We start from the raw sequence: 26397 nt of genomic DNA, 5'->3' as shown, positions 1-26397 counted from the left end.
TGTCCATGGGATTCTCCAGGCAGTGATACTGGAATGAGTTGCCATTTCCTCCTCCAGGGGAATCTTCCTGATCCACGCATAGAAATCACACCTCCTAAGTCTCCTGCATTGCATGTAGATTTTTTACCACTGAGCCACTGGGGAATAGTTCACTAGATTTTAATTGCATATACCCCCTATGGTAAAGATTCATAATTTTGTTGTTTTTAGTTGAAATACCCTGAAATGAATTTTCTTTTTCAAGTATTTATATACGTGAAATAAATAAATATAACAGAAGGAGTCAAGAGTAAAAATTCTCTTAAGCACATACATAAATTCCATAGTACATATCACTTGAATATTTTTTCTTTTTTTCATATCACTTGAATATTTATAAATTTTTTTTAAATTTAATAACCATTGTCATATTGTCTCATGATTTATACAATTTAAAAATAAGCCCGTGTGGTCGTGTCGATTTTTTTAAAATACAGCATGTGTTTGAATCACAAAATGATTAGCAAAATCCATTACTTCGTCTCTCACCATCCTCCATAAAAACGGCATTGAACAGAGTACTGAGGAAAAAGCAGACTGCTTTTCAGGGGGAAAGTGTATTAAAATTAAAATCAAGGGCACTTTTAATTGTAAAGGCACAGATCTTCACAAGAAGCTATCTATCATCTTTTGAAACTGCGGTAGCAATACTGTACATGTTTCCAGTCCCTATAAGGCATCTTCCCTTCCTGGCTGCCGGTGGTCAGCGCGAAACCCTGCGAGGTACACCCTACAGTTTAGGAATCGGGGTGGCCGCCAGCGCTATGCTTTCAATCGCACACTCGTCGGTTCCTCTGCGGATGCGGAAGTAACCGTCCTCACCCCAGCTGGTGCCCCAGCTGTTTTTAACAATCCAGTAATCCAGCCCAGAGGCCGCGTCAGTGCCATAGCCCACCAGCAGCACCGCGTGATTGGTCAGCTCGAAGGGGTTGAAAGGGTCTCGCAGCCCCGTGTGGTGGTAGACGCCCTTGTGGTAGTGGAGGAAGTCGTCATAGACTTCAAAGGCAACGGCCATGGGCCCCTGATGGACCAGCTCAAGCTTCATCAGGGCTTCATTGCAGCCCCCGTAGAAACCGCCCACGTAGTGGTACTCGGAAGAATAGTACCGGAAGCAGCCCTCTTTCAGTTTGCATGGAGAATCCGTGCCTGTGTAGGGGAAACAGTCCTCTTCCACCAGCCCAAAGTCCTGGGCATACTTCCCTGCGATGAGGTAAGGGAAGCCACCTTCACAGCCTGTGGGTGAAGAACACACAGTGTTACCACTGTCTGTCAGAAAAGGCTACAGAAGAAACTGTCCCATTTCACGTGTTTTCTACTCCATTAATTTGTTTTTAAAGATTTATTTGATATTTGGCTGTGACGGGTCTTGGGTACTGCACGCAGGCCTTCTGCAGTTGTGGCGAGCGGGGGCTCCTCTCCAGCTGTGGCGTGTGGGCTTCTTATCGCAGTGGCCTCTCTGGTTGTGGACCTCCCTAGTTGTGGGTCCTGGTCTCAGCTGTCCTGTGGCACGTGGGATCTTCCCGGACCAGGGATAGAACCCATGTCCCCTGCATTGGCAGGTGGATTCTTTATCACTGAGCCACCAAGGAAGCCCACTAACTATTCTTATGTCACCCCTGGAAGTTGCTCTTGTCTTAAATACCACTCCATTCACCCTTCCATCAGCCATCTAGCTAACTATCCTTTCATCCCCATCTATCTGACAGACATTTATTTGGCCCCTGATGTGGAAGGTAGCTTCATGGTTAAGTGGGAGGCTCTGAAGCCTAAGTAGATTCAAATCCAAAACTGTGTTAAGAATTTAATTTCTCTGTACTTCTGTTTACTTATCTGTAAAATATAGATAGCAATAGCACCTTCCTTGTAGGACTAAGTCACGTAAAAGCAATAAAAGCTTGCAATTATTGTCACTATTAAATAGGAAGATGCTTCCTCAAGGAAGTCTTCTCTGACCATCTCCTGCAGAAAAGTCTGAATCAGGTCCCCATATCCTTCCCTCCAGTCCTGGCCCTATTATGTCTCAGAGACACTGCAGGTTCAGTTCCAGATCACCACAATAAAGCAAATATCACAATGAAGAAAGCCACACAAATGCTTTGTTTTCCCAGGGTATATAAAAGTCATGTTTACAGTTTACTGTAGTCTATTAAGTGTTCATGTTTTCCAAAAGAAGCAATACATACACCATAATTTAAAAATGCTCTATTGCAACTAAACAAAACAAAACCAAACCCACTAACCATCACCAGAGCATTCAGTGAGTCATGCTAGTTTTGCTGGGGGGAGGGTTGGAAGCATTTTGAGAATTACCGAAATGTAACAAAGAGACACGAAGTGAGCAAACGCTGCTGGGAAAATGGCACTGACAGCCTGGCTCAATGCAGGTCCCCACAAACCTTCAATTTGTAAAAACGCACTGTGTCTGAGAAGAGCAACACACCAAGCTATGCCCGTATACACAGCCATAACCCTGTACTTTTCCTTCATTGTTCTCATACTTATTGAATTTCTATTTTCCTCACTTTACTGTAAGCTTCATGAGGTCACTGTCTTGATACTTTAGAGTCTTTGTGGCCCAGAAGTCACAATGTGGGTGTTTAATAAGTATCTCAGGAAGAATAAAAGGCTCACTGACAAATAACTACACACCAGCAGCTGCACTGGTGAACTGAGAAGCTTTCCAGCAGCAAATCTGGGTGGGGTGACAGCATCAAACTTCCGAATGAGACGACTTCTCCCTGAACCCACTGGCTTTCTACATGCCTCATACATGCCCTGAATCCACTGGCTTTCTACATGCCTCATATATGCCCTGAATCCACTGGCTTTCTACATGCCTCATATATGCCCTGAATCCACTGGCTTTCTACATGCCTCATATATGCCCTGAACCCACTGGCTTTCTACATGCCTCATATATGCCCTGAACCCACTGGCTTTCTACATGCCTCATACATGCCCTGAACCCACTGGCTTTCTACATGCCTCATACATGCCCTGAACCCACTGGCTTTCTACATGCCTCATATATGCCCTGAACCCACTGGCTTTCTACATGCCTAATACATGCCCTGAACCCACTGGCTTTCTACATGCCTCATACATGCCCTGAACCCACTGGCTTTCTACATGCCTCATACATGCCCTGAACCCACTGGCTTTCTACATGCCTCATACATGCCCTGAACCCACTGGCTTTCTACATGCCTCATACATGCCCTGAACCCACTGGCTTTCTACATACCTCATATATGCCCTGAATCCACTGGCTTTCTACATGCCTCATATATGCCCTGAATCCACTGGCTTTCTACATGCCTCATATATGCTCTGAACCCACTGGCTTTCTACATGCCTCATATATGCCCTGAATCCACTGGCTTTCTACATGCCTCATATATGCCCTGAATCCACTGGCTTTCTACATACCTCATATATGCCCTGAATCCACTGGCTTTCTACATACCTTATATATGCCCTGTTCTGAAAGCCTACGTACAAAACTTTTACATCCTTCTAGAGAGAAACTAGTGTTCATACGCTTTCAATAAGAATTAGGTTTTAGAGTGATACCTTATTTGGAACTGAAACTCGTAGTTAGAAGCTGGGAGGTCTTCAAAATCCTAGAGAACAGCTTCATGTCTGTCCCTTGTCTGTATGTAGCATAACAGCTGCTCCCTCAGGGTTCTGACCACTGTTGGGTAATGTATGTAAGAGGCTCCAAAGAGCCCGTCCTTACTCAGATTATAGCGATTCCTGACACTGTGCTGGATGCCACAGCGAGTTCCATGAGAAAGCACTAAGTAGTGAGTGACAGGGCCAGAACCTGCACCCAGGTTTTCTGAGAGCAGACTCTGTGCTCTGTCTACCCCCCATCCTGATGGTTTTGCCAACAATGGCAAACTACACACAGCTCCACAGTGCCTGAAACACAACACTTACCTTGAGCATACTGACTGCAAGACACAACCTCCTGAGGACTCAAGATTGGGGTCTGAGTGTTGTTGGTTAGTATGCGGATTCTTGCTTCCATCATCCCCATAGAAGCAAATGAGTAGCAGCTTCCACAAGGCCCTGGTGATGGAAAAGGAAGACATATAACCTAAGAGACTCTGATGCCCTCAAGAAAAGCCAAAGAAAACCTGAGTGGATGACATACATTAATATAGCTATATTGAGTGTTGCTGCTTTTGTTCCTAAGGATTAGCACAATAAAGGAGATTCAATCAATGAACGGTATTGACCTTACAGGCAAATATTAAGATTTCAGCTTTTTCACCGAAGGCAAACATTACTACATGGGACTTTCCTTGAGAATGCTTTGGGAGGGAAGAAACCTCCTAACTTCTGCAAAGCACTTGACAATATTCTTAATAATGAAGAAATGATGTATTGATACATCTGCAACATTCTGAGTCATCAAGTTGAAAGAAAATTAGGGAGGAATACATACGAACTGAGCTTCTAAATATCTCCAGAGAGATGTTTTCTAAAGCAACTTGTTGGGTGGAATTAACTCTAAGAATGGCTCAAGTATAGATGTATCATTATAGAGAGCTGGATTCAACCAGGGAAAATATAACAAAAAGAGTAATTATTATATAATGACCAATATGGTATTTAAGGTATTAGATAAGGAAATAAAGATTATTAAAGCAGATGGAGGTAGTGAAATTGAAAATAAATTGAAAAGTAGTTGGATGGAAGTAGGGGAGAAGGGAAAATAAAACAGCTTAATTTAATACCTGAATGCTCTGGCAAAGACAAAATGAATTTACTTACGAAGCATATGCTAGGAATATAGTTGCTACTTCAAAAGAAGAAAAAAATACTGTATTATGAGGTAATTTACATAATGATATTTTTTAATCTGATTCTTCAATATGTGAGTAGAAGAAATTTATACACAGAATAAAATATGGCAGGTATGTAATAAAACTAGATTTCCACTTATTACAATTCCAGGAAGAAATGAACATAATTTTAATATCTCTATTATAACATGGCCTCTTTTACCTCTGCCACTGATGTAAATTCTACATGGAGATATACTTGTACCAAAACCCCCAAAAGTGAAAGCTAGTCACTCAGTCAACCCAGAGATTGAACCTAGGTATCCTGCATTCAAGATCTCCTGCACCCAAGACACTGGAAATTAAATGAAGTTGATATATTATTCAATTTACTAATAACTTAAAAACCCCCCAAAAACTAACAAAACTCATTCTACATAAAGAGAATGCTGCCTTTGTTCTCTTTAATAAATCTGAATTTAGTAATTTAGTGACTGCCTTCCTCAGAAAAATATTCATAACATTATACTTTAAAAATATAAGGGGCATCGTTTTTCTGTTCTCCAAGTAAATGTTCATTCATGTCCTTCCCTGAGAACAAAGGAGCACCAGGATATTCTAAGCTCCGTCTCCGGCGTGCTATGAAAGAAAGTCAAAGTGTTAGTCGCTCAGTTGTGTCTGACTCTTTGTGGCCCCGTGGACAGTAGCCCGCCAGGTTCCTCTGTCCATGGAATTCCCCAGGCAAGAATACTGGAGTGGGTAACCATTCCCTTCTCCAGGGGAGCTTCCCAACCCAGGGATTGAACCCAGGTCTCCCACAGTGCAGGCAGATTCTTTACCATCTGAGCCACCAGTGAACATTCTAAACTCTACTTGAATTACTTAATACTATTTTCCTCAAACTAAACTATGAATTTCCTTGAGTGTTTACAGGAAATCTGTCTTCTTCACCTTGATGCAATGAAGGAATTCAGTGCATCTCTGTAGAAAGAAGTCAGATTATGGACAAGCAGACACATATTTATAATCAGGAAAGAAAGCTATTTCAAAGGAAACAGTCAATATTTACTTTAAGTCTATTAGTGCCCTATTACCCTTTAACTGCTACCATTTCTGATGGTTCCCAAAATTCTCCCCATAAACATCTCAGATTTATCCATACTGCTTTTGCTAAACTGTGACAATTAGAAGAGAAACATTTGGAAGGGGGCCTTGGAATTCATCTAGTGTACAATCTACTCACTTGACAATGCATACACGGAGACTCAGAAAGAGGCAATGGCCTGGCTAGTCACCAAACTACAGGGCGGCAGATGCCAGCACCTAGCTGCCTCCTAACACAGGAATACCGTTTTCTTCCATTTGCAGATCCATATCTACTTTAAAGAATTCTCAAATTTCCTTTCCCCACCTTCCAATTACTTGGCAGACCAAAATTAACTTGTCCATTTTGTTTTGGAAGCCATCTAAATACTACTACCCTTAGGACTCTTCTTTCACATGACAGAAAGTCAGAGAACTAGATGAGTGACAATAAATGGCAAAGCCAATGTTCCTTTCATGAGACATCAGTAGTATCACAAGAGAGTCTAGAAACAATCCCAATTTGGCCATTTAGCAGTCTTGGCCCATGGCAGCCACGGAAATAACTCTCTTGGCTTTAAGTATTAAACCTTCATTTTCAGCCTATCCAGTATCGTGGGAGGGACAGGCCACATGTCCATTCCAGGACTCAGAATGTGCTATTACCAGAGAAATTAGAAGGAGGGAAGGAAATAATCTTCCTCAAGCCTCTGATGTTCCCAAAAGGTCAGCTGCTGAAGTAATTAACATCTCTTCAAAAGTCAAGGCCAGAGTCTAGCTTCCAAAAGGACCCTTTTCTCTTAAGATTACAGGGCAAGAAAGAATAGGAGGGCTTTCCTGGTTAAGAATCAACTCACCAATGCAGGAGATAAGAGTTCAATTCTTGGGCTGGGAGGATGCCCTGGAGGAGGAAATGGCAACCCAATCCAGTGTTCTTGCCTGGAAAATCCCATGGACAGAGGAGCCTGGCAGGCTACAGGACATGGGGTCGCAAAAGAGTCAGACTTAGCAACTAAACAACAACAAGAAAAGAATAAGAAGGGGAGTTGGCCCCAGCAGAGTTCTGCAGTAATCAAGTTTCCACAATCTTAAAACAGATAGTGTGATTGCCACGTGGCTTAACTGAATGTCAACTCTCAGCCTTCACCTTCTAACAGTGGTGAACACACTGAGCCGGTGGTAAGGAGCCAGGATTCTTTTTTGCCCTTCCTGCTCACCCCATCAGTCAGCTATGTGACTGGGCAATTCACTTGACCTTTCTGACATTTCTTGTCATCTTGGGTGTAAAAGGAATAGGGTGGAACAGTTCAAGGCCCCTGCATTCCAGCTTTAGTATAAACAATAGTTAGAACAAGACTAAAATGAACTAGATTTTTAAAGTTAGGAAGCCACTCTGCATTTCCCAATTAATGTGACCTAAAAGACACTCCCCTTCTCTCTTGAAGACACAGTAAGACAGACAGCACCAATTGGGAGATGAACAAGGAAAGTCCGTCTCTTCCAATTTCCTAGCTCTCTTCCCTCTCACATGCAAAGTAAACCTTAGCTATAAGGCTGGTGCTTAAACTTACCCTAACAAGTTTAGGGTAAAAGTTTATCCCCCTACCCAGGACTTTTTTTTTTTTTTTTCATTACTCTGAATTTGCTCTCTGAATAGAGAAAAGTTGTGAATTCCCTGAACTGTGGGTAATTTTGAATTCTATAGGACACTGGTGTATTTAAGTTAGTGGAAACTTCCAAGTAGCCCAGTTAGTAGGAAGAGAAAATAATTTTTTTCATAACCTAAAGTACAGAACACCACAAAGAAGTCAAAAGAGGAACCACTGAGTACATTATTTTCTCAGATATCTGAGAAGATACCACAGATGAGGGATCAATTTAAAAGCAATGAATCACTCAAAGCCCTCTTTTTAAACTGCCCATGTCTATACAAACCATATTTATAACACTCAAAGAATATGGAATATTACAGACAACAATAGCTTTTACTGAGCTACAAGAGAGACAACTGTCAAAGAATCTGGGATTGGAAAGTCTGATTTCCTTCGAATTCTTATCTCATCACTAGTCAATTAAACCTTTTTGGGAAGTGAGCTGAGCTAAATTTTTCTTCCAACCTTCTCTGAATGAATTTTTTAAGCGCCCTACTTAAAGCAGTTATATTGTATCTTAATGTTTTGTTTGTAAATCTTGCTAAGCTGTAGTCTCTAGGACAAAGGACTGTATCATATTAGTCTTCATATCTTCAGCCTTTAAACAAAAATTCCTGACATGTTGGATACCCTATAAACACAACACAGTGGGAACAGCCATGTGCTAAGCCCTCGACAGTCAATGTGTAGAATTGAGTCGCTCAAACGTGTCCGACTCTTTGCGACTCCATGGACTGTTGCCTACCAGGCTCCTCTGTCCATGGGATTTTCCAGGCAATAGTACTGGAGGCAATGGCACCCCACTCCAGTACTCTTGCCTGGAAAATCCCATGGATGGAGGAGCCTGGAAGGCTGCAGTCCATGGGGTCGCTGAGGGTCGGACACGACTGAGCAACTTCCCTTTCACTTTTCACTTTCATGCATTGGAGAAGGAAATGGCAACCCACTCCAGTGTTCTTGCCTGGAGAATCCCAGGGACGGGAGAGCCTGGTGGGCTGCTGTCTATGGGGTCACACAGAGTCAGACACGACTGAAATGACTTAGCAGTAGTACTGGAGTGGATTGCCATTTCCTCCTCCAGCAGATCTTCCCCACCCAGGGATCGAACCCGGGTCTCCCGCACTGTAGACAGACACTTTACCGCCTGAGCCACCAGGGAAGTCTACTTAATCCTCTCCAGTAAGGACAGGAAACCTATTTGATGACAGAATAAATCTTAATTCTCTCTTAACATCAAATCTTTTTAACTGACTTTGCACTCATTTCTCAATTACCTTTAAATTTCCAATCCCTCATTTTCAAAGAAGCTGTCCCCAGGAAAGGTAGGGATGGATTTCAGGACCCACACTTTCTCTGGAGCCAAAGAGGCCAAGAATAACTGGCACAAAGGAAAGACAAAGAGATGAGACCTCCAGTGTCAGATAAAGGACCGGAACCCTGCCATTGCAAGACTTGCCCAAAGCCCCATATATTCAGAACACTCTCTAAGAATGCAGTGGGGATGAACTGAAGGGGTGGTGGTGAATACTGAGAACTGGCAGAGGCTGATTACTGAATTTTTAGGAAAGGGGAAGGAAAATTTATTTTTGGGTGTTATTAATTTATAATCCTTTCAGGAAACACCCATCGGAATGTTTCCAGACAGCAAATACTACACCCACTTTATAGTAGCAAACCAGTCCTGCGTACCACAATTGTCTTCAAAATGAGCTTAGAAGTAATAAACCTGAGCATTGTATAAATGATTCTCCAATCATTGTTGGCTAAAATTTAGGCTAAGATAATTTGCTCTCAAGTGCTATTAGAGGCAACGTTATTAAATCTACTCATACTGTATCTAATTTTCAGAAACAACTGACAAAATGCAATTATAGTGATAATGCTGGTAAACATTCCACCGGGAAGCTGAGTTAATACTTACCATTATATGTCATATCCTGATGTAAAGTTAATTGAAAGATCCTTCCGCAATTCAAAAAATCTACTTCATCAGCAAAAAAAATTAAGGATTCATTTTCTGGGCTCCTATAATTAGACTAATGATGGGGGAGGGGTGGGGGGAGAGTGGGTGGATACTTAAAGAAAGATTCCAGAATAAAGAAGATACGGTGTGTATGTGTATATATATATATATATATATATATATATATATATGTATATATATATATGTGTATATATATATGTATATGTATATATATATGTGTGTATATATATATGTATATGTATATATATATGTGTGTATATATATATATACACACACACACACACAGTGGAGTATTACTCAGCCATAAGAAAAGAATGAAATAATGCAATTTGTAGCAACATGGATGAACCTAGAGATTCTCATACTAAGTAAATCAGCCCTCCAGGCTCCTCTTTCATCGGGATTCTCCAGGCATGAATACCGAGGTGGGTTGCCATGCCCGCCTCCAGGGGATCTTCCCAAACCAGGGATTGAACCCAGGTCTCCCACACTGCAGGCGTTCTTTACAGACTGAGCCACCAGGAAAGCCCAAGAATACTGAGCTGGTAGCCTATCCCTTCTCCAAGGGATCTTCCCAACCTAAGAATCGAACCAGGGTCTCCTATATTGCAGGTGGATTCTTTACCAGCTAGCTACAGGGGAAGCCCAAGTGAATCACAGAGAAAGACAAACAACATATGAGATCACTTATTCATATCACATATTCAATATCTTAAACTATAATGGAAAAGAATCTGAAAAAGTATATATAAACTGATTCACTTTGCTGTACACTTGAAACTAATACAACATTCTAAGCCAACTATATTTCAGTTAAAAAAATGAAAGATTGCAACAAACCACCTGCAGAAGAAAGACAAGAAAGACTAATTTTAGCTGCAATTCTTTGTTTCTGTACAAGTCTCCGTAACCTGGAATGCAAATGACTTTGGCTTATATACCACTCTAATGAATTTCACTAGCTATCTGGAACACATACTGAGGAGGACACTGAAGAAATGCTGAGCTCAGCTGGAGAGATCATGTATTACCAGTGTCTGTCAAGGATACAAAAAGAAGAAGTGCGTATTCATTAGATTTATTCATTAGCTATAGATTTTCTATTTCTTTACTAAAGTAGATCATACCAGTTTCATCTCTGTATCCCCAGAATGTGAGAGCCTGGTACATAGTAAATGTTCAATAAATATTTCAGAATGATTTAATAAAAAAGAAAAAAAATCAGACATTTTTTTACCTTGGTTTCGAACGGGAGTAACAAAATTGATACCACGAACATTTCTCCAATCCCAGGATGTTGGCAAATGCAAAATCTTTTTCTGTATTTCAGCAGTTATTGGTGCAGGTTTGGGCCTAGGATGGAAATAGACACTTGACATCAATGCACAGTCTTTCCTTTGAGGATGATTTCCTAACCTTTAATCCCATAATTTCAACCACCTGGCTGGCTAGGATGTAGATTCAGATCCAAAGAACACTTGTCCATCAGTGTTTCAATGTTTCTATTATACAAAAATGTATCTATTATGGACTTCCCTGGTGACTCAGATAGTAAAGTGTCTGCCTACAATGTGGGTTCGATCCCTGGGTCGGGAAGATACCCTGGAGAAGGAAATGGCAACCCACTCCAGTACTCTTGCCTGGAGAATCCCATGGATGGAGGAGCCTGGTGGGCTGCAGTCAAAAATGTATCTATTATACAATGTGTCAATTATACAACTAAGTTATACAGATTGCCCATTTCTGTTTTTTTTTTTTTTAACTGTTACAATTATTTATTTTTCAATTTATTTATTTGGCTATGAGTGGTCTTGGTTGTGGCATGTGGGATGTTTAGTTGCAACATGCAGGGTCTAGTTCCTTGACTAGGGATTGAACCCAGGCCTCCTGCACCGAGATCACAGTGTCTCAGCCACTGGCTACTGGAGAAGTCTCAAAATTACCCATCTATTTTTCAGGATCTAGTAATTTTCCCCTATGAAACAATACTGGTTTTATATATTGCCATTCCTAGTTTTAGTATGCCTAAATAACAGCATTCTCTTTTCATATATTTTGACCCAAAAAAGTAGATATGGGAAATTGAAGATGGCCTATAAATGTTTTAGAGAAAACAGAGGAATTACTGATGTTTGACTCTACGGAGGGTGGTGATGGTAGTCACAAAAGAAGTGAAAGGCAGAGAAATACAGGACGTAAGTAGAAGAAGGCAACCCAGGTCAATAAACAGATAAAAGTAAGACATAAAGACACCTACAATGGCTTCACCACTTCCTAGCTGTGTGACACTCGTCAGAGAACTTAACATCATAAAACTATGATCACCTCCTATTACGATGTGCATAGTCATACCTACCTCTAAGCACTGTTATGATAATTCAATGCAATAATGATTAATGCGCTTAAAACATTACCTAGTCTTGGATGTCTTTAATAAGCTATTAGGCTATTATGGTGATTACCACGACCATCAACATCCATGTCTTTAAGACTAAATATGCTGGTGATACATTTAAGTAACTATCTTAAATGTGAACAAAACACTCAATTGAAGTGTTAACTTCCTTCTTCATACATCCTATAGGCAGAGTGTTTATCCATCAATGCACACACAGACAGAATAAAAGCAACGTGACAAATGAAGCTCAATGGTATGAAAATGAAGTGAGTGAAAGAGGACGCTGGGTGGCGGAGAAGTGAGAATTACAGACATCACAGGCACACTATACATTATTGGCTCTTCATCATTTGGGTCCAGATGCTTTTAAGAATTCAGAGAAAGCTCTGGACTCACTCAGAGAGATGTCCATAAACGGTACATTTTTTTACAATTTGAGCAGGTTCAGTTTCAGAGTTTCAGCTTAAGAATCTCTGAGTTTCTACTATGTCACTTTCAGCAGATCTAACATATATACAAAAGTGCTACTGAAAACCAGGCAGCTAGACCACAATGTCTGGCTTCAACATTTCCCACTTCTATCTTATCTTAAACATTCTATGGAGACTTATTAGCCTTAAAAACAGGGCTTCATAAATCTGTCTCTTCTCTAAAACCAAGGTGGTTGGGTGGAAAGAGAAAAATTCAAAGTTCTTCAGAAACTCTCTTCAGGAGTTCTTCAGAAACATGGCATCTGACACGTGGCAATGCAGTTGTGTCTCAGGCTCACATCTTTCGGATAGGAGCCCTGGTCTCCCTAAGGTTCCAACACTGATCACACTCCTCTGGGGCCCCTCTGGATTGCTACTCAACAGCTCTCAACTTTCCCTCTCACACAGACACAGGATGGCTCTTTCATTTTAGTAAATCTGAGAAGTGATACAATACTCTCCCTTTCTTAATTTTGACTAACCAGAACATCTCATAGACTAGTCACTCCTTAGAATATGCTATGAGAAACATTATACAAAAATTTATTTTTTGAGACAGGGGTAGAATTATGAGAGAATGCTATCAGTCGGACAGGAAAAAACTCCATATAGTCTCAGAGTAAAAAAATGCCCGATTATGATTATTAGTCTGCAGAAGAAAAACTTAGCAATGAATTTTATCATTGTTGTACATTTGCCAAGTTGTGTCCTACTCTTTATGACGCCATGGACTGCAGTATGCCAGGATCCTCTGTCCTCCACTATCTCCTGGAGTTTGCTCAAATTCATGTCCACTGAATAGGTGATGCTATTTAATCATCTCATCCTCTGACACCCCCTTCTCCTCTTGCCCTCAATCTTTCCCAGCATCAGGATCTTTTCCAATGAGTTGGCTCTTTGCATCAGGTGGCCAAAGTATTGGAGCTTCAGCTTCAGCGACAGTCTTTCCAATGAATATTTACGGTTGATTTTCTTTAGGATTGACCAGCTTGATCTCCTTACAGTCCAAGGGACTCTCAAGAGTCTTCCCTAGCACCGTGATTCAAAAGCACCAATTCTTCGGCATTCAGCATACTTTATCATCCAACTCTCACATCTGTAAATGACTACTGGAAAAACCATAGCTTTGACTATATGGACCTTTGTTGGCAAAGTGATATCTCTGCTTTTCAATACACTGTCCAGATTTGTCATAACTTTCCTTCCAAGGAGCAGGCATCTTTTAATTTCATGGCTGAAGTCACCATCTTCAGTGATTTTGGAGCCCAAGAAAATTAACTCTGTCACTGCTTCCACTTTTTCCCCTTCTATTTGTCATGAAATGGTAGGATCGTATGATATGATCTTAGTTTTTTAAACGTTGAGTTTTAAGCCAGCTTTTTGACTCTCCCCTTTCACCTTCATCAAGAGGCTCTCTAGATCCTCTTTACTTTCTGCCACTAGAGTGGTATCATCTGCACATCTGAAGTCGTTGATATTTCTCCCAGCGATCTTGATTCCAGCTTGTGATTCATCCAGTCTGGCATTTATCCAGCAATGTATTTTAGTTAACTATTAATGTATCAGTGGTCTATTTAAACAATAAAACTTGAACAAAGGACTCTATAGCTATTAAGAAAATAATCATTATATCTCTGAATATTAGAAAATCCTTCAATATACTAAAAGAAAATAACCTATCTACACAATTTTTTTGTTTTTATTTTTATTTTTTTGAAAATAAATTTATTTTGAGTCCCATTAGCTTTTCCAATTGGTTTTCCTACCCTTCAGTTACATCAATTTCTCCTGAAGCAAGGTATGGCATTACAAGAATGTCATTGGTCATTTAATAAATGTTAAGGAACTACATATGCTAAACTCATCTATAGTTTTCAGGAAATAAAAGAAATCTACCAAACTCCTGACTATATAAATTCAAAGAATGATATAATTTCCCATCAGATGCATATCATGGGGTATGTAAACTAAGATAGGAAATGCCACTTCTGGCTGAAGGCAGGAGAAGTATATTGATAAATATGTAACTTTTTTTTTTTGCTGGACCTCAAAACTGAGAAAGGATTTTGAGATTTTTACTGGTGGCAAATTGGTTTTTGCCAATGGTTTTTATAGGCCAGTTCAGGGGTATGTGAGGCAAAGAAAGTTTCATGAATGGCGGTAGATTAAAGTTTTCAGTAATTTTTGTCATATTGTTTGAAAGCAGGTCAGGGTGGTAAACAGAGTTACAGTCAAATTTAGATGGTTTTGATTACCAGGCTAAATGTATTCCTTAGACAACAGGTAGTAATCCGATCAGAGGTGAATATAGGAAGATGTAACTGGCAGTATTTCACAGAATGGCTAAGAATGGGGACAGGGAGGGAAAAAGATCAAAAGGACAGAAGACAGGAAGCTGATCCATCATACAGGCAAGAGACGACAAAGCCCTCAAGCCAAAGTGGAGAAATGCAAAGAGAGCAAAGGCGGCAGCAGATGCTGTGAAAGCAAAGCCCATAAACGGGGCCTGGAGAACATCAGGACATGTATGAATAGGAGAGGGGCACGGTCAGAGAAAAGATAACATAAACATCTAAACTGGGATTGACCAATAAAATAATGAGTGATGCAAGGAGGGCTGGTTAGAAGGGAAGACATCAATCAACACATATCTTTATTCATGATAAAGAGATGTGCTTTATTACCTTGGAATTCTCCGGCTGTGGCCACCACCTCTCCTAATCATCTCTTTTAGGGTAAGAGTCTCATATTCCATGTATGGGGCTGCAGTCCAAGACTTCTGAATGGCATTGATAGCTTTCACAAAGTCATGGTTATATCTGTAGAGCCTATTAGAATACCTGCCAACAAAAGTAAGATAGGGTCACATACACTCTTTACTGATATAAATAGATTCCATTAAAATAGGCACTCATACTGTGAGCTTGAGTGTAAAGTGATATAATCTTTCAGGAAGGCAACTGGGTATATTAGTCTCTATATCTCTACATTTATATCCACAGCCTAGAACTGGAATATGTCCTATGAAAATAAAATTTAAGTGAACTAAGATAACTGTATAACGATGTTCAGTGAAACACTTTTATACTAGTAATAGATTATAAACATAAATTCTAAAACAAACAAGGGATTAAATAAATAATGGCACTTCGTTTGCTATACAGTTTATTCAGTAAAAATGTCTGGAAGATTATTTAGTGATATGGGAGAATGTTCACACTATATTAGACAAAAAAGCAGACTATCAGAGAAGTTGACACAGCATGAATCAAATTTCTGTGAAAGTGTACATTTATATTGATACTATATAAAGTACATACAACCAAGGTTATCTCTGAGTGGTAAGATAGAGTCACACCTCTATTAATACAGTTTCTGCAATGTACCTTTTAAACTTGGCAATGATAAGAAAAGGTGGAGGAGACAGCAAAACTGTCTTCAATGTGTGTATGTGGCAGAGTGGGAAAGAACCCGCCTGCCAATGCGGGAAGCCAAAGAAACTCAGGTATGGTCCCTCGGGCGGAAAATCCCCTGGAGCAGGAAATGGCAACCCATGGCTACAAAGAGTTGGATACAACTGAGTACACAAACATCACCTTTTAAACTTTGCAATAATAAAAGGGGGTGGGTGAAGCACAGCAAAACTGTATTCAACGTACATACAGCAAGGCAAGTATTGTAACCACATGACGAACAAAAAGTTGTTCCATACGGACAAGGTTTATATCCTCGTCACTCAGATTTGGTTCTTGAGCCAGTACCAGCAGAAGCAGCTGGAAGCTTGCTAGAAATGCAGACTCTAAATGTCATTCCAGGCCACCTGAATCAGAATAGACATTTTAACAGGATTCCCAGATGATTCACAGCAACATTAAATACTGAGAGGCACTGGTTTAACTGATGTCAAATGCTTGGACAGAGATGTAAACAAATCTAATACACAAAGAGCATGTTTACAAAGGCAAAAGGCTGAGGGAGTTGATTATTCATTTAACTCAAATATGTATTACACCTATGCGCTGGGTGCCAGGCATTACAGAATTCACCACATTATTTCTACTAAAAAAAGGTTCTATGACTTAAGTATGACTCACTATCCATATAGTGTATGGATAACTTCATACACTATACATACATAAAGTTATACATAGAGTGAATAAGTTATACTTATTATATGTTATATTATGTAAGTTATTACATATTATATAACTTATTATATAAGTTATATTCATATAAGTTATACATACAGTGAGTGTATAACTTCCATTAACATTCAGTTATACAAAGCAAGATATACCTAACCTGAGTAACTTTAGGCATACTGTGAACTTTTCTTTCTCTTTTAATTCACAGAGAGAGATGTTCACAGAGAGAGTACTGAGATATAGCCAAATAACCTGGAAGCATTAGAAATAATAACAAAAATGTGCAACCACATTGACAATGTTTTTTAATGTTTTTATCAAAGTACTTTCCCATTTTTCAAAATGTGAAAACAGAGAGGTACATTTATTAAACATAAAACTGTCTGTATTCTATTTCTGACAAGCTAACAAACAACAAAAACCAGTTACAGTTGTTTTTTCTTAAGACACAGGTTCAGTTCAGTTCAGTTCCTCAGTTGTGTCCAACTCTTTGCAACCCCATGGACTGCAGCAGGCCTACGCCAGGCCTCCCTGTCCATCATGAACTCCCAGAGCTTACTCAAACTCATGGCCATGGAGTCAGTGATGCCATGCAACCATCTTATCCTCTGTCGTCCCCTTCTCCTCCTGCCTTCAATCCTTCCCAGCATCAGGGTCTTTACCAATGAGTCAGTTCTTTGCATTAGTTGTCCAAAGTATTGGAGTTTCAGGTTCAGCATCAATCCTTCTAATGAATATTCAGGACTAATTTCCTTTAGGATGGACTGGTTGGATCTCTTTGCAGTCCAAGGGACTCTAAAGACTCTTCTCGAACACCAAAAGAAACACGTTTTTAAATTGTAAATATCTATCTTGAGATCTGATCATTAAGAGCTGAAAGAGACGTTGATGGTAACTTAGTCCTAAATGTTTATTTTCCAAGTGAGGCAACATAGACTCTGAGCTCTCTGGTTGTAGCTTCTTCACTAAATGAGGCAATGCTTGAAATATCAGAAAAGTACACAATACACTGCTGCTGCTGCTAAGTCGCTTCAGTCGTGTCCGACTCTGTGCGACCCCACAGACGGCAGCCCATCATTCTCTTCCGTCCCTGGGATTCTCCGTCCCAGGCAAGAACACTGGAGTGGGTTGCCATTTCCTTTATATCCTAAATGGCAGGGTGAAAAGTGAGCAGCTTCACAGGAAATGAGTCACTCAAAGGTCAAGCCAAGCAAAGCAACTTAAAATCTATGTTCAAAATGGAGGGGATGAATTGGTCTAAATCTTGAGTGGGTGGGTGCCTCTCCAGACAAGAACAATCTGTCCTCTTTGAACTCACGTCCCCCTTTTCTGCTGCAGAGCCCTTCACTGCCTGTGTGGCCTGGCTTTGGGTGATCTGCTCATACACACTTCCAGGGGATTTCACAGTCAAATAAAACACAAAATCTGCTACCAATAATATTTATCTTTTCCTTCCAAAAAAGTCTGAAATCTCTAGTGTGGTTCACAGTGACTTACACTGGACCTGACTTAAGAAAAATATTAACTGTCTGTTATAAGCTAAATTCATGTGTTCACATCCTAACCTTCAGCGTATCAGAATGTGACTATATTGAGACATGGCCTTTAAAGAGGACATCAAGGTTAAATGAAGTCACATGGATGGGCTCTATTCCAGTATGACTGGTGTGTGTGTGTGTGTTTGCTCAGTCATGTCAGACTCTTTGTGACCCCATGGACTAAAGGCTGCCAGGCTCCTCTGTCCCTGGGATTTCCCAGGCAAGAATACTGGAGCAGGTTGCCATTTCCTTCTCCAAGGGATTTTCCCGACCCAGGATCAAACCCAAGTCTCTTGCATCTCCAGCAATTAGCAGGTGGATTCTTTACCACTGAGCCACCTGGGAAGCTCACATGACTGGTATACTTATAAGAAATGGAGATTAGAACACTTACAGGCTGACTGTGTAGGGACAACTGTTAGCAGCCATCTGCAAGCCAAGGACAGAGCCCTCAGAAGAAGTCAAACCTGCTGACGCTGTGACCTTGGACTTACAGCCTCCAGAACTCTGAGAAAATAAATCTTTGTTGCTTAACCCAGTCTGTGTAATCTGTTGTGTTAGCCTCAGCAAATATACTACATAAATACTAAGAACCTGAAATTCAGTTATTATTGCCTTAAGATTTATGTTAGATTAGTATCACCTATATTTGATGCAAAATAAACATATGTATCTGCAAGGATTCTGCAACATCTTATCGTGCTGTGCTGTGAAGTCACTTCAGTCTTGTCCAATTCTTTGCAATCCCAAGGACTGTAGCCCACCAGGCTCCTCTGTCCACGGGATTTTCCAGGAAAGAATACTAGAGTGGGTTGCCATTCCATGCTCCAAGGGATCTTCCTGACCCAGGTATCAAACTCATGTCCCTTATGTCTCCCACACTGACAGGTGGGTTCTTTACCACTAGGGCCATCTGAGAAGCCCACAACATCTTATTATATGACAATAATAAAATGATTTTTCTGTATTAGAATTAGTTCAGTCACTCAGTCATGTCTCTTTGTGACCCCATGGACTGCAGCTCACCAGGCTTCCCTGTCCATCACCAACTCCCGGAGTTTACTCAAACTCATCTCCATTGAGTCAGTGATGCCATCCAACCACTGTATCCTCTGTTGCCCCCTTCTCCTGCTGCCCTCAATCTTTCCCAGCATCAGGGTCTTTTTAAATGAGTCAGCTCTTTGCATGAGGTGGCCAAAGTATTGGAGTTTCAGCTTCAGTATCAGTCCTTCCAGTGAACACCCAGGACTGATCTCCTTTAGAATGGACTGGTTGGATCTCCTTGCAGTCCAAGGGACTCTCAAGAGTCTTCTCCAACACCACACTTCAAAAGCATCAATTCTTCAGCACTCAGCTTTCCTCACAGTCCAACTCTCACATCCATACATGACAAATGGAAAAACCATAGCTTTGACTAGATGGACCTTTGTTGGCAAAGTAATGTCTCTGCTTTTGAATATGCTATCTAGGTTGGTCATAACTTTCCTTCCAAGGAGTAAGTGTCTTTTAATTTCATGGCTGCAATCACCATCTGCAGTGATTTTGAAGCCCCCAAAATAAGTCTGTCACTGTTTCCATTGTTTCCCCATCTATTTCCCATGAAGTGATAGGACCGGATGCCATGATCTTAGTTTTCTGAATGTTAAGTTTTAAGCCAACTTTTTCACTTTCCTCTTTCACTTTCATCAAGAGGCTCTTTAGTTCTTCACTTTCTGCCAATAAGGGTGGTGTCATTTGCATATCTGAGGTTATTGATATTTCTCCCGGCAATCTTTATTTTAGGGTGTGCTTCATCCAGCCCAGCATTTTGCATGATGTACTCTGCATATAAGTTAAATAAGCAGGGTGACAATATACAGCCTTGACGTACTCCTTTCATGATCTGGAACCCGTCTGTTGTTTCATTTGCATGTATAAGTCACTCAATTCCGTGGTCCTTTATATAAATCTTCTTTAAAGCCCTCATTGGTCCATTACTTTAGAAGTATTTTGAAAAAATACTTTCTTCTCTCAGTTAAATCACCCAACGTGTTTTTCCAGTAAAGTGGTACATAACATGGCTTATGTTTCTAGGTCAAATAAAGTTAATACAATCAAATTAAATTTTCCAAGGATTAATATAGACACATCCTTATAAACATCATAAAAAACCAAATGGATCTTTCACTGACAACAACTCACGTTTCCTCGAGACCCGCAAGGCGTGCTGTGTTCACGTTCACGTTCTCCGAGGTATTTCCTGTCTTCCTTCCAGTGAAACAGGCCCAGTTCCGGCCCAGCACGTCATGGACCCAGCCAGTCATGGTCTCGTGGCAGTAACTGGTTACCTTGCCACCCTCTTCTTTATACTGCAATCAAGCAAGAGAAGGAAAAGCCCCATGAACCTGTTCTCTCTCAGGTCCGTTTCCTCGTCTCTTATTCACAGTAACGATGCCTCTTTTTCACTTCACCTGAGGGACCAGCCTCTGTCAACCAAAACAAAATCTGAGAGGTTTCAGTCTGAGAACTATTCTAGAAGAGGAAGAAAAAGAAACATTTCTAGGATTAGCATCACTGACCACTGAGCAAAATTTACACAACCAACACTGCAAGAGAATGAAACGCAGGTAAAGAAAATAATATTTTTAAAGCAGCTGCTTTCCAAGGCACTTTACCAAAGTCACCTCATTTAATCTTCACGGCAAGCCTCTGAGGAGACAGGCACTAATAACCCCAACTGACCGGTGAGTAAGCGGAGGCTCACCTCAGACAGCAAGCGGTCCCTACCTACGCTAACAGAGCTGTGAAGGGGCAGAAACAACACAGCCCTGCTCAGTTCCTCAGACTGGTCCACTCAGAAGAGGCACGCCAGCAAAATACAAAAACCTTTCAAAGAATTCAAATGTTTTCTTCCATCAACCTCCCCACTTCTTAGCAAATTCTAAGCATGAGGGAGTTAAAATATCCTAATTATTAAATATTCTCTCCACTTTATTTCATGAACACAGCCTGTTGTTTTAAATCAGTGTTGACACTGAAAAATAACTACAGCTGGTCCTTGAAGAGAGCAGGGGCACCGATACACCACGGGCAAAAATCCACATATAATTTTTCAGTCATCCATCTGTATCCTGGGTGCTGCGTCCAAGGAACCAACCAACCCTGGCTCACGTAGTACTGTAGTATGTATTTAATTTTTAAAAACCTGAATACAAGTGGACCTGTGTAGTTCAAACCTATGTCATTCAAGGGTCAACTGTATAAAGTGACAGATCTATAACTCAGATACTTTGGCTCCAGAGCCTTAAAAAAAAACCCTCATAGTTTAATATATCCTTATGGAGGAAGGATATATAATCCTGAATGAAAGTAGAGAGCACAGGAGGAGGAAAGAAAAAAAAAATGCATGGTAAATTTTTTAAGAAGGGACTTGAATACAGACAGTTTCAGGCACTGACTTCATGGAACAGAAGCACAAAAGCAGTCAAAGCAACATAAACATATGAGCACAGGCAGCTGTGTTTCAACACTTTTCTTTACAAAGGCACACAGTAGGGTGGTTTCGGCCCACAGGATGTGGTTTGTGGACTCTTAAATCTAGCATAATGGATACTACTTTACCTGTGCTAGGTGGCCTGAGTAAGGGCCAAACAGTAAATACATTAACGTTTGCAGGTTATAAGGCTTCTGCCATACTCAACCCTGCCTGTGCAGTGCGACAGGTAGACCAGAAATACATAAAGGAATGAACCACAGTCTGTTCCAATTAAACTTCATTTGCAAAAACAGACCCATGGTTTGCAAACCCCAAGTTTAAAGGAATGTATAAGCTGAACTACACTGAAAGGTAAAACTACCTTACTGCATCCAAGTCTCTGAATTTTAGGCATAGAGTTAAAAGGGCTTCCTTGGTGGCTCAGTAGTAAGGAATCTGTCTGCCAATGCAGGACACATGGGTTTGATCCCTGGTATGGGAAGAAGAAAATGGCAACTCACTCCAGTATTCTTGCCTGGAGAACCCCATGGACAGAGAGACCTGGTGGGCTACAGTCCGTGGGACTGTAAAGTCAGACATGACTTAGTGACTGTGTAACAACAACATGGAGTTAAAAATGCACGGTCTTGGAATCCAAAAGAGCTAGGTCTGGATCCTGGGATTCACCGCCCAGTAGGCTGCACTGGGTGAGTGACTGCGGGCCGCTCACATGCACATTTTGCTCTGTCTTGGTGCTTCATGATACTGTGACGCCCGCGTACCGCCCTGAGCTAAGAATATCTCCACGAGCATAGGTTTGACTCACCATTCCTCATGTCCCTGCTAAAGCCCCAACTTAGGACAAAGGAACACTGAAATAAAGGTCTAGGATATGACTGGGCTGCAACACTGGAGGGTATGTCACGTGAAAAAGTTCCTAAAAGTTCATATTTATTATGCTGAACTACCTGAAACTATTTTCATTGATCAAAACTGTCTAATGTTGGTAACCTCATATGATGCAGACAGGCCAGGCAGGGTTAGGCCACTGCTCCCCCCACCACTGCTGTAGAATTAAAAAAGACATGTACCCCAATGTTCATTGTAACACTCTTCAGAACAGCCAGGACATAGAAGCAACCTAGATGTCCATCGACAGATGAATGAAGAAGATGTGGTACATATATACAAAGGAATATTTCTCAGCCAGAGAAGGCAATGGCACCCCACTCCAGTACTCTTGCCTGGAAAATCCCATGGATGGAGGAGCCTGGTAGGCTGCAGTCCATGGGGTCGCTAAGGGTCAGACATGACTGAGCGACTTCACTTTCACTTTTCACTTTCATGCATTGGAGAAGGAAATGGCAACCCACTCCAGTGTTCTTGCCTGGAGAATCCCAGGGACGGGGGAGCCTGGTGGGCTGCTGTCTATGGGGTCGCACAGAGTCGGACACGACTGAAGTGACTTAGCAGCATTACTCAGCCACAAAAAGGAACACATTTGAGTCAGTTCTAGTGAAGTGGATGAACTCAACTTGTTATACGGAGTGAAGTTAAGTTAGAAAAAGAACAAATACCATACATCAATGCATATGTATGGAAACTAGAAAAATAATACTGGTGAACCTATCTTCAGGGAAGGAAATGGAGACACAGACATAGAGAACAGACTTTTGGATACATCAGGGGGAAGGAGAGGGTGGAATGAATTGAGAAAGTAGCACTGACATATAAATACCCATCATACATAAAAGAGCTGATGGGAAGTTGCTATGTAACCCAGGGAGCCCAGCCTGGCACTCTGTGATGACCCACAGGGGTTGGATGGGCGAGAGGAGGGAGGCTCATGTGGGAGGGCTTGTGTGCTAAGTTGCTTCAGTCGTGTCCGACTCTGTGCCCACCAGGCTCCTCCATTCATGGGATTCTGCAGGCAAGAACACTGCAGTGGGTTGCCATGCCCTCCTCCAGAGGATCTTCCCCACACAGGGATTTAACCCATGTCTCTTACAGGTCCGCAATGGCAGGCAGGTTCTTTGGCACTAGCGCCACCTGGGAAGCCCCATGTGGGGACGGGTTTTATATATAAAATTATGATGATCTGCATTACCGTACAGTCCTGTACAGCAGACTTCCCTGGTGGTTCAGACGGTAAAGTGTCTGCCTACAATGTGGGAGACCTGGGTTCAATCCCTGGGTCAGGAAGATCTCCTGGAGAAGGAAATGGCAACTCGTTCCAGTATTCTTGCCTGGAAAATCCCATGGACAGAGGAGCCTGGTGGGCTGCAGTCCATGGGGTCGCAAAGAGTCGGACACAACTGAGAGACTTCACTCACTCACTCACAGTAGAAACCAATAACACTGTAAAACAATTTTCCTCCAATTAAACAAAAAAGTAATCTAACAAGGCTTTAAGAGTTTTTCAGAGCTACCTTGTTGAAAGTGTCAGATACACAGAAATGAAAAAAAAAAAAAAAGCTAAACACAGGAGGATGTTCATCACAGAGGAAGAGGCTGGAGAAGGCTGCTTGCTTTTATATACAGTGTTGCTGGAACTCAGCCAGGGCCACTTGTTTATAGTATCTTGACTCTGGCTGCTTTGGTGCAACAGCGGCAAGAATGAGGTGCTGCAATAGAGACTACAAGGCTCATAAAGCCTAAAACATTACTATCTACCCTGCAAGAAAATATGCTGACCTCTCTGTTTGGAACAATTAAAAAAAAAGAGAACCTGGGAATTCCCTGGTGGTTCAGTGGGTAAGACTCCACACGCTCACCATCATGTGGGCCCAGGTTTGAGTCCTGCTGCGGTCCATGGGGTCGCAAAGAGTCGGACACAACTGAGACTTCACTCACTCACTCACTCACTCACTCACAGTAGAAACCAGTAACATTGTAAAGCAATTTTCCTCCAATTAAACAAAAAAGTAATCTAACAAGGCTTTAAGAGTTTTTCAGAGCTATCTTGTTGAAAGTGTCAGATACACATAAATGAAAAAAAAAAAAAAAAGCTAAACACAGGAGGATGTTCATCACAGAGGAAGAGGCTGGAGAGGGCTGCTTGCTTTTATATACAGTGTTGCTGGAACTCAGCCAGGGCCACTTGTTATAATATCTTCACTCTGGCTGCTTGGGTGCAACAGCAGCAGGAATGAGGTGCTGCAACAGACTACAAGGCTCATAAAGCCTAAAATATTTACTATCTACCCTGCAAGAAAATGTGCTGACCTCTCTGCTTAGAACAATTTAAAAAAAAGAGAGAGAGAACGAACCTGGGAATTCCCTGGCGGTTCAGTGGGTAGGACTCCACACGCTCACCACTGAGGGCCCAGGTTTGAGTCCTGCAGCAGTCCATGGGGTTGCAAAGAGTCAGACACGACTGGGTGACTGAACAACAACAGGGAAATAAAATCCTACAACCTCGCAGGGTGTCCAAAGAAAAAACAAACAAAACAACCCAAGAGCTATTAACAGGAAAAAAATTACAAGATGGTACTTAAGTGGAATGTAAATATGTAAAATTTTTTATTAATATGAAATACGGTTTTTTAAAAAGGAAATGTAAAAACAGCCTTTGGGTGGGGTTTTCTTGGTTATTTATAAAAAAATAGCTATATAAAAAGTTATGTAAAAACGTTTTAACTTTATAAAGTTATATATTTATAAAAAGATAGATTTTGTAAAGCTCATCACTTTAAAAAAATGCTCCTGTTTCCTAAGAACGAGAAACATGCCAACAAAGTCCTAGAAAAGAACATCTATGAGGGATGGTCCAGATGTTGCTAGAATAACTTTGTTCTGTCTGGGATTATGGTCAAGTTTCTTGGGGGAAAAAAAAAAAACCACATTATTTATATATCCTATTGGACTGCAAGGAGATCAAACCAATCAATCGTAAAGGAAATCAACCCTGAATATTCACTGGAAGGACTGATGCTGAAGCTCCAATATTTTGGCCACCTGATGCGAAGAGTCGACTCACTGGAAAAGACCCTGATGCTGGGAAAGACCGAAGGCAAAAGGAGAAGAGGGCATCTCCAACTCAACGGACATGAATCCGAACAAACTCCAGGAGACAGTGGAGGACAGGAAAGCCTGGCGTGCTATGGGATTGCAAAGAGACGAAACTGACTCAGCAACTGAACAACAGTAAGCCCTTTCACTTATATGTCAAATACTTCCTGGTCACATAACATTTTCCAGGCATCATGCTAAGTGCTAGCCATGCACACACTGTATATTGACATAGCACCAGACCTTAAGACAACGGGAACTCCGTGAAATATGCAAAATGTAATTAATGGGGTTATTTATCTGAACCAAAACCATGTGGTTCAGCAAGTTAACCATGCTTGGAAAAGCCTGGGAAATTTCCCCAGCAATGTAGATCACAGATGAAATGACTTTCCCCACATACCAAAAGTTCAAGGCATGCAAGTTAGAAGAGATGGGCCCCGTGTATTTCGTCAGTGTGGCTTTGTTCGCCTAGTTGGCACAGCTAGTCAGTTACAAACATGATTGCTAATACGAAATGAATTTCCCTTTGAGGGAAAGGCTGAGTTGTTACTTTGACTGGAGAAGAAGAAAAAAAATCCTTAAAACATGACCAACTGTGCTAAAGATTCTTACTGTTCATATTGATCAATGACTCTATACCCTTCATCATCAATATTATGGAACTACAGGATCTTAACATTTACCTATCACATCATACTTTATACACATTTTACAGATTAATCTTAGAGGTTCAACAGAACACAAACGTATAGACTCGGGGGACAGAAACGAGATCTAAAAGAGGTGGCTGAACTAGAATTTAGAACCAAGGACTCTAGAACCAAGTG

General features: G+C 41.1%; 1 protein-coding gene across 1 annotated transcript in view; it reads right to left on the bottom strand.

Annotated features, from left to right (window-relative positions):
- Positions 1–283: 283 nt before the first annotated feature.
- Positions 284–26397, bottom strand: part of CTSC (cathepsin C) — a 42446-nt gene continuing 16332 nt past the window's right edge. Inside the window, exons 3-7 of the mRNA XM_006068088.4 lie at positions 20284–20450; positions 15104–15259; positions 10789–10904; positions 3982–4113; positions 284–1272 (exon numbers count right to left, since the gene is read on the bottom strand). Coding sequence (XP_006068150.3) covers positions 770–1272; positions 3982–4113; positions 10789–10904; positions 15104–15259; positions 20284–20450 — 1074 coding nt within the window. The 3' untranslated portion in view covers positions 284–769. The remainder of the gene's footprint in view (positions 1273–3981; positions 4114–10788; positions 10905–15103; positions 15260–20283; positions 20451–26397) is intronic.

Source organism: Bubalus bubalis, chromosome 5, assembly GCF_019923935.1.
Source record: "Bubalus bubalis isolate 160015118507 breed Murrah chromosome 5, NDDB_SH_1, whole genome shotgun sequence".
Classification (NCBI taxonomy): domain Eukaryota; kingdom Metazoa; phylum Chordata; class Mammalia; order Artiodactyla; family Bovidae; genus Bubalus; species Bubalus bubalis.
Note: the sequence above shows the minus strand (reverse complement) of the source record. Positions and strands in the feature narration are given on the sequence as shown.